We start from the raw sequence: 9,238 nt of genomic DNA on the forward strand, positions 1-9,238 counted from the left end.
CATGCCTAGAAATTTGAGCACGTGATGGACACATTGTCATACCGGACACGATGGATGGGACCCTATAGGAAATATGTAAAGCTTATTGCCTCATCACACTCTCTTGACCCTTCATTTATTGCGATTTCAAAAATCCATCGCCTCTGCCTCTTTACTTCTGGAAAGACTTCATTATCTCAACTTTTCAGTTTCTACCACTTGATTGCAACTGCTCCAGTGTTTCATTTGTTCAAGCATCCTTCGTTTTGAACTTCTAAGTCCTCTAAACCTCTTCTTTCATTTTATTTGAGCTCTTTACGGTTTTTCAACTTTGCTTCGCCTCTGGTCTACCCTTTTGCTGTTAGTTTTCCTATCCTCCAACATTCTTATGGCAAATTACCTAAAAACACTGCTCGTCTAGAGCAAGGTCACTGCTCTTTGCCGTCATTATTCAATTTTTGACGACATTCAAATAAAGCTTGTCGCAGACGCAGTAATGGACATGGAGAGATTAGACACTATGTTTCAGTTATTAGCTATTGTTGAAGGCGGAGTACAATTTCCCCTTCATCCGTTTCTTCGAGCTGCTCTCCAGTATTAAGGGTTGAATCCCTCTAAACCAAATGGGAATTTCTATCAAATAATCATGGGCATCGTAGCACTCAATTGCTGATTAAGCATTAATCTGGGCATCTATGCTATTCGGCACTGTTACGCTCTTGCCAAATCATTTGGCCGGCTAGGGCAATTCTTCCTTAGGGCTAAGGACACAGATCACCAACTAGTGACCATGCTCGCCAGCTCAGGAAAGAGGGTGGATGATGTCATGGTCCTTGTTAGCGGAAATTGGGAATTCGGCATGAAAGAATACCATTTGAACCCAATTCCTAGGCAAAAAAGGGGAACCAGGTGGCCGAGTAATTCATAAGTCATTTTTAGTTCCATTCAGCATCCAATGTATTAACAACTTCCTTGCTTGCAGGTAACGATCTTAAGAAGGCGGTCACCTCAGAAGATGATGCTGTTCTGGCCTAAGTCAAGACCGCCCTTGAGTACATTGGCCTAAAGAATCTTGAAGGACAAGGCTGTGCTGCCCACATTCTTCTAGGATACGATCCATCTTACGCCACTTTTGCTACTGCTAATCATATTCCCATTCCTCAAGGAGAACAACAGCTTGTTGCTTTGGTTTTTGAAAGTTATGTCAACTTGAGGGATATAGGAATAGTTGAAGTAGCAGATAGTGAGAACGACGAAGAGAGCGCCGAAGAAGTAAATCAGAGCACAGAACAAGTAAATCCAGGTGCCGATAACCAAGACACCGAACAAGTATAGCAGGGTAACGATTCGGCTATTGAGATTGCCAAAAGTGAAGAATCCAACCCTCAACATGATTTGGATTAGTGCTGTCTCCCGCTCAAGTTGGTTTAGAAGGCACTTAGGAAGAGGCCGATGTCTTTTTTGACTTGGACGATCTAATTGAATCTAGAGCCGAAGACATGGCAGGTAAGTCCCTTTCAGTCGACCAATTCACCAAGAGGAGAAACGCCAAGAGATTGGCAGTGAAGAAGAAAACGGGCACTGCTAGTGGTAGCTAGGAGGTCCCCCCGCTAGTGGTGACCCAATCGGAAGAGGAAACCCTAACTCTATCTCTCCTGAATTGGTACAACCAACTCTCGAGCCTATGACCGAAGAAACGATGGCTGAGCAGAGGGGTGAGAAGCGTGCCGCCGAGTCCACTTAATCGGTTGAGCAACCGATTGAAAAAAGACCAAGAGCCTTACCTACCCTAGACTTAGCGGCGCCATTTCCCATGCAACCAAAGATAAAAGGATTTCTCATCCCAACAGGTGCTTTGGCGATGAAGGAGCCTGAAGTTGTGTTGAGTATGGCTACTGCCATTACTCTTCTTTGGATAAGGCAATGTTCCGCACTAAGCTAGACATTGCTTTGATCGCTATGGTCGAACAATCGGCTATTCTAGTGAGTTTATTTTAACAAATGTGTAGTGACATAAAACCTTAAACTGGTAAAGTTCTTAATTTTTCGTTTTTGTAGGCTGCCTCACGAATTGCTAAGATCGTCCGCCGCCATCATGATGTTATCGAGTTGATTAATCAGCTCAAAGTAGAAGTGGTGGTCAAACAAGGTAAGAGCAAGTTGGCAGCTGCTGAATTGGCCATAGCAATGCAAAGAGCTAAAACCGAAGCAAAGAGGGCCAATGAGGAATATTAAAGGGTTGCCGCTGAAGAAGATTAGACAAAACACGTTGAACTACTTCATCACACTACCGAAGAAAAGGAAAATCTTTCTCATGCGGCTTTGAAAACGGTGAAAGAAGACCTAGAGAGACTTAGGGTCAAGCTGATGGAGGCAAAGAAGGCGACAGAAGATGCGCAGTCGGTGGCGTCTAAGGCCTTTGATAAGGGAAAAAAGTCGACAATGAAAAAGTATGCCAACGAGGCGTTGAAGTTTGAGAACTGGGGCTTCAAACACACCTGGCTAAAGGCACTGGCAGCCAAACAAGTGGCACTTGACGTCCTGATTCCATTTGAGTAGGGACATGTGCAGCCGTTGGAGTCAGACCCAGAGTAATTCTAAGGTCGACTGGTTAGATTTAGTGTTTTAGTTGTAATGTAACCTATTTTTGTTTTTGTTGTTTTTGGTTAGTTTAATCAATGTGTTAGGGTTGTTTTCATATGTAAAGTGACCAACTCATGTAGCAAGTCAGTTTATAAATGAAAACCTTCTATTGTGCATCAAAACTGTCTTAATGAATAAAAGTGAGTGGAATGTAATGATTATGCTAGTCCAACTTGATGTTTGCACAATTGGCATAATGCAATTATTTGATCATAACAAATATGTATTGCTCAATTGGCACCTTACTGCGGTTTCATGAAAGGGGTAGATTTAACCAAATAGACTCATACATCTATTGCTACCTCGATTGGGAAACTAAGGGTGAAAATAGGGGCCGACTGAACCGTGCCCCAGAATCTAAGTTAAGTGGAAGCTGATTGATGTTGTTGCCATTTCTCAAATGTGGTATACTAAACGTCAGATAGATTCATATATTTTCCCTTGACCTAGTTTGGAACGAATGCATTGTGTGCGCCAAACAAACACTGTCGAGTTACGGACGGGGCAATGTCTACACCGAGTAGAGTCATTTATATGTCCATGCCCTGGTTGAGACAAAGGCATGGTATGCCAGAAATGAGCTGACTAGATAGGAGGTAACCAGTGGCGCGTATTGGGATTAGCAATAAGATAGCAGACACGTGGAACCATTTGGTGGCATTGAAAGTGGCGCCTCCGTGATTGATTTAAAGCAATGTGCACAGTCGATCTATAATTAATTTGATTGGTCCTAAACGATACTTTGGTTTCGCCAAAGGTCCATCGCACCTCGAATCTCGTCGCTAGTGAAGTACAGAATGCAGAAGGGAAACTCACCTTCGGCAAAGCTCATGAAATTGTTTATGCTTGCAAGGTTGTTCTTTAATAGTAGAGGCGATGTGAAGAGTTTAGTGAAACTAGACGCAGCAATGAGTCAATAAGTGCCCAGTGATTCTATTTACAAAAACATCGTGGAACCCGATGGAGTAAAATAGGCGTTGGTTGCCCAGGCAATAGGGGACTGATAGGAGAGATGAACAAAGTCGATCTCCTAGAAATGGCATTCAGAAGAAATGAGGCAGCAGAACTACCAAGTTTAGGTTCCAACTTGAAACGAGCCGAGTAAGCCGCCACATCTGTTGAGCTTCTCAGTTTTCATTGGGAATATACTTATGACTAATGCTGATTCGATTGTCCATGACCCAAATGTGGTAGTGGAGCTTACACGGCAAATCTTCCCCCAGAGGTACATGAATCATTGACCGATTGGGGAGATTATGAGGTTTTCCGAGAAGGAGTTTATGAGACCATCAAAGGACTCTACAATTCTTATGAAGTTAGCATGCGCCTTCGTGCCGCCCAAAAAAAATTGATCACCAAGATAGGCAGATCCAGAACTTAGGGTGCCATCTTGAGGAGGCCAATGAAAGGGTAGAGAATGAGGCTCAGAAGGCTAGACTAGCAGAGCTCAAGGCTATGAGGGCAATAGATTCGTCGACGACAAAAGATAAATTTATGCAACGCCTTATAGATCAAGAAATAGCCTGTGAGGCCCCTGATCTTTGCAATATTTTCTTTAACGCTTACTTTTAAATTATTTCTTTGTAGTCCCTCAATTTCTTAATTAATTTCAATTTTAACCCTAGGATAAAAAACATGCATCAACCGAAAACTCGCAAACCCTAAATTGAACCCGGGAACTCAGGAACCATTTCCAAAACCCTAATAATAATTAAAATAATTTTCTAAGTATATTCTCCACACATAAACCCTAGGTCTCCGATTCTTTGTACAATTCGCCGTTTAATTCAAAATAAAGAAACTTTAATCGAATTAAAATTCTAGACCTTAAATAAATTAAATACTAAACTTAATTCAATGTTCAAATTCATAAATTAAAGCCAAAGCCCTCACATTTTAATCAAATTTAATTGACCCCAAGTTAGCACCATTACATGCATATACATATATATACTTGTACCTTTCTTAAATAAATAACTTTTTACACAAAATATCTTCAAATTGTACACAAAAAATCAAAAGAAATCCCCTCAAATCCACTCCCCAAGGCCTGCTATGCTATGTGTATATATATATGATGTCCTTTTGGGGACAAATTGCTTGATTTAGGGAAGAAAATTTCACCTAGGGCACAAATAAGATTATATATCGATATATATATATATATATTGTACTTGTAACCAATTCAACTTTGATTAAACCTAAGCCTAACTAGAACATATTTAAAGGTGTGATTAAGGCTCTAATCATCATACCTTCCATTTATCCTAACTAAATCCAAGACTATTCAATTGAATTGGAACTAAAGACATTTTGGACTTTTCACCATGATTTTTTCTCTATAAATAAACCAATTCTCCCTACAGTTTTTAACACAAAAAACACTCACACACTTGCATATTTGGCTGAGAGAGAGAGAGAGAGAGAGAGAATGAGGGAAAAAGAGAAGAACCTTTGTGAAAACTCTTCAACTAGGCAACAAGTAAGCTACAATATAACTCTGGCCCTGTTTGGTAGAGCTGTGGGAAAGTGCTTATAGCTTATGCCTAAACAGCTTATAGCTTATAACTTTCAGCTTAAGCTGATTTCTAGCTTATTCTTAAAGCATCTCCTGCCCCACTCAAAGAATAAGCTGTTTTCTGACTTCCACAAAGCTATAAGTTATAAGCTATAAGCTAAACCAAACATATCAAAATAGCTTAAATTAAGCTGAAAGCTGAAATAAGCTGAAATTAAGCTATACCAAACAGGGCCTCTCTCTTTTATTTTCCATTTTCAAATACATGTTATTGGAGAGTTCAAATCATATTTTTAGATGTGTTTTAATGGTGTTCATGTGTTCAAAGTTAATGAATTGGGCTTTGATCCTTCTTCTACTCATATTTCCTCTTAATAGATGCAAAACTACCCTTTTCTTCCCATATCTCACATTATTTCCAAAGGCATACCATCACTCTAAAAATATGAGTTATTGATACATCATTTAGTATGTTTTCATCACAAAAGAAGTGAAAAATTTCCCTTAGTTGTCCTCTTTTCTCACCAATAATCTTATTTTGAGTATTGTACAAAAAAAAAAAAAAATAGTTTTAGAGCCAAATTTCAAAACTTCAAGAAAAAATATAGAAACATCTCTTGGACCTTGGTTTTTTTTTTTTTTTTTTTGTCAAAAACATCCTTAAAGAGTTAGCTTTCAAGAAAAATTGGTTTCATTGAAAAAGAGTGAGTGGTTTATAAGAAAATTTGATTTTCGTAACAGTCGACGAATCTGGATAGTGCTAAAGTATTTCTTAAATAACTAAAAATATAGAAAAGATATTCCATTTATAAAAAATGTTCTAAAAACTAGATAACATTCTCTACGAACTATAGGAAGTCCAGGCTCTGGAAAAATCTAAAATAGTCCTTTTAATTTTAATCTTTAAATGGTACTAAATTTGGAAATTTAGTTTTTTGCATTATTGTTTTATGCTTTTGTCTTCATGAATATGCTTATTAGTATATGTTCATGTCTTGGTATGATATTGCATGTGTTATGGTAATATACCTTTTATTTTAGTCCTTCGATGCTGCTCATACTTATGCAAATTTATTCTCTTGTTATTTGCTTGTGCTAACTAACTTAAAACATTATGCCAAATGGAAAACTTAATGGGAAGCTATTAGGGTTTCGATCACATGAGCATTTTTATGAGATAAATTTATGTTCAAATTGAATTGGTTGGGGGGATGTGTTCCCTTTTGAAAATTAAAGTCTTGCGCAAGTGGTTGTTCGGAACCCTTGAACGGAGTAGTTGTATTCGCACCCTAGGTGGTTTGGTGTGAGAAGGGAATGGGCAATGCCCTATTTTACCGTCTCTTTTGAGGCCCTGCGATTGGTATTACATGGTATATAACCATTGGTAGGCATCCGATGTAAGGTCTACAACAAAACAGCAAAAGATGGGGCACACCGAATAATCCGCGTCTGATTCTTGTGGCTGGGAGGATGAAATCTCTTTGGGGGATTTCTAAACTACTAACAGCTAACCTTGTAACCCTTGTTATTTTCTTGAATACCAAGTTTCCTTTCCTTTTGTTGTAATTGCTATTGTGTATTGGATCGGGAAAAATGAACGGGGTGTATGTGCGTTTACTAGGCATTCAAAGCTCATGGTGTTTCATGCTAAGTATCGAAAGAACATACAAGGCCGACAAAGAGCCAGAGATATATGAAGAGTTGTGTATGTTTTAGAGAAAGTTAGCAGCCATTTTGCTTATGAGTCTATTCGTACTTTTATTTTTGGATTGTAATAGTAATGGAACTCGTTTTGTAATTTAAGATTTGAAACATTGAAATTATTATTTTCTCTTGTAATCCTATGCCTATCTTCGCGTTAATTATGAGACCTTGTATTAATACCTCTTAAGATCTGTCAAAAAGATAGCTAGCTATCTAAGGTGGTTGGACTTAGAAGGAAGGCTATATTGACTCCTTCGATCTTCCTGAGATCTTACTTGGCTATTAACCAAAGGACTCTTTAGTGATGTTACCTTAACCCTTAGAGTAGAATTTGGGGCGTCACATAGCCGATTGAGATACGACTAGCATTTTTGTAAGAGAATCTATAGAGAGCTGAGCCTACAATAAAGGCTTCTTCGAGGAGAGAAAGATCGGCATTGACAAGACAAGGAAGAAGCTGGTCGATGACATCTGCTGATGTGAAAACCATGGCTTCAAGCACGGATGGACAAAGGCACTTCAAGCGGTGGGTATGAATTCTGCTTCACCGTTATACCAGAGCTATGTAATGTCATTTGAAGCCTATGACGGTGAGGCCTTAAACCCTGAGAAAAGTTAGTCGGCGTTATAAACTTCAGTTTGATTCTTGGGTTCAACTTCAATAACTAAGACGTCAATCGGTCTTAGGATTCGTAATGTGGTTTGAATTTGTCATGATATTTTCTTAATAAAAAAATCAGTTATGCTTGTTCGAAATAATCAGGCTAATTGCGTCTTTAAAATTGCACTCTTGTAATTATTTTGATAGCATTTCGTGCCGAGCACAAAAAGTGCTCAGAATTCTGAGGCTTTTATTGATGGTGCTTTGTGCCGAGCATAATGAGTGCTCCGAATTTGGAGGCTAAATAAAAGTAAGGCAATCAGAGTTAAATAAATAAGGAATTAACATAACATCTTGTATCATTAATTGACTGTATGTATACAAGGTAGGAATATACATAAATAGTGACAAACATCAATCTGATAAAATTGATGAAGGAATTAACATAACCATCAATACTAATGATAAAATTTACAAAGATGAGTTGAATTCCAAGGCTAGGGTATCCTTTTGTTGTTCATGTCTAAAAGGCGGTATGCCCCTGCCCTGTTGGCTAAATTTTTGTTGGCATGCAGCATTTTCTTAAGGACAAGTTCCCTAGGGATATACTGGCGTAGTTGTACTCATTGGTTATATGACTTAGCCAGATGCTGCTCATACTGCACCATCTTGACAAGGGCATGATCTCGACGCTTCTCAATTAAATTCATGTCTAATGCAAGCATCATATCATTTTTGCCAGTATCGAATGGCCTCGAATGGAGAGTTGGCAAACCGATTTCCAATGGTATGATTTCCTCGTTGCCGAAGCATATGGCGAATGGAGTCTCTCCAGTAGATTGTCTCGGCGTGGTTCGGTATGCCCATAATACATTCGGCAATTCGTCAACCCACTTGCCCTTTGCTTTCTCAAGTCGCTTTGTAATGCTATCTAGGACCACTTTATTAGAAACCTCTTTTTGTCCATTGCTTCGTGGATAAGCCGGTGAGGAAAAATAGGGCCAAATTCCATACATATCGCACAACTCTCGATAGAGGCCACAATCAAACTAAGTATTGTTATTAGAGATGAGCGCTCTGGGAATGCCAAATTAAGTTCTGATGTTTTTCTAGACAAAGAGTTTGATGTCGGTGTCGTTTATGTGCACCAATGGTTCTGCCTCAACCCATTTGGTGAAGTAATCCATAGCAATAATTAAAAATTATTTATTTCCTTGGGCTCTCAGCAGTGGTCTAACAATATCTAGACCCCACTGACTAAAGGCCAAGGGCTAGTCAAGGAGTTCAGTTCTTCGACTGGTAGATGTGTTAGAGGAGAGAATTTCTTGCACAATTCACATTTTTTGACATAGTCTTCAGCATCAGTGCGCATAAGCCTTGAGTAATGGCTCAGTAAGCCAATGATCGGCATCCTAAATGAGTGCTATAAATTTCCTCATATATTTCGGCTAGGAAGTCTTTAACCCTGTTGGGATGGACACACTCTAAGTATGGTCCTGACTGAGATTTTTTGTATACCTTTCCCTCGGGGGAAAATAATACCTCAGGGCCTTGTTTCGAGCTTATGGGTTTCCTTCTTATCCTCCGGTAATTGCTCTAAACTCAAGAATGCAGTGATGGGATCCATCCAACTCAATTATCTATGAATTGTATGCACAATGGGATCGGCTTCGAGGATACTAATACTCGGCTTAGGGGATGAAGTCCATTTTAATGGTTCGTTTGAATTATGAATTAACAGCTAAGGCTAAACAAGTTGTGGCATCAGCGTGAGTATTTTGATTGCGAGCGAT

The 9,238-nt window shown here is 39.0% G+C and overlaps 1 protein-coding gene across 1 annotated transcript; it reads right to left on the reverse strand.

Moving 5' to 3' along the window:
* Positions 1 to 8,068: 8,068 nt before the first annotated feature.
* On the reverse strand, positions 8,069 to 8,461 carry LOC145802544 (uncharacterized). The gene has a single exon (XM_082895273.1). It carries the CDS (start codon positions 8,459 to 8,461, stop codon positions 8,069 to 8,071), a length of 393 nt encoding a protein of 130 aa, XP_082751399.1.
* Positions 8,462 to 9,238: the final 777 nt, after the last annotated feature.

Source organism: Camellia sinensis, chromosome 11, assembly GCF_055761805.1.
Source record: "Camellia sinensis isolate YWXY chromosome 11, ASM5576180v1, whole genome shotgun sequence".
In the NCBI taxonomy this organism is placed as follows: Eukaryota; Viridiplantae; Streptophyta; class Magnoliopsida; order Ericales; family Theaceae; genus Camellia; species Camellia sinensis.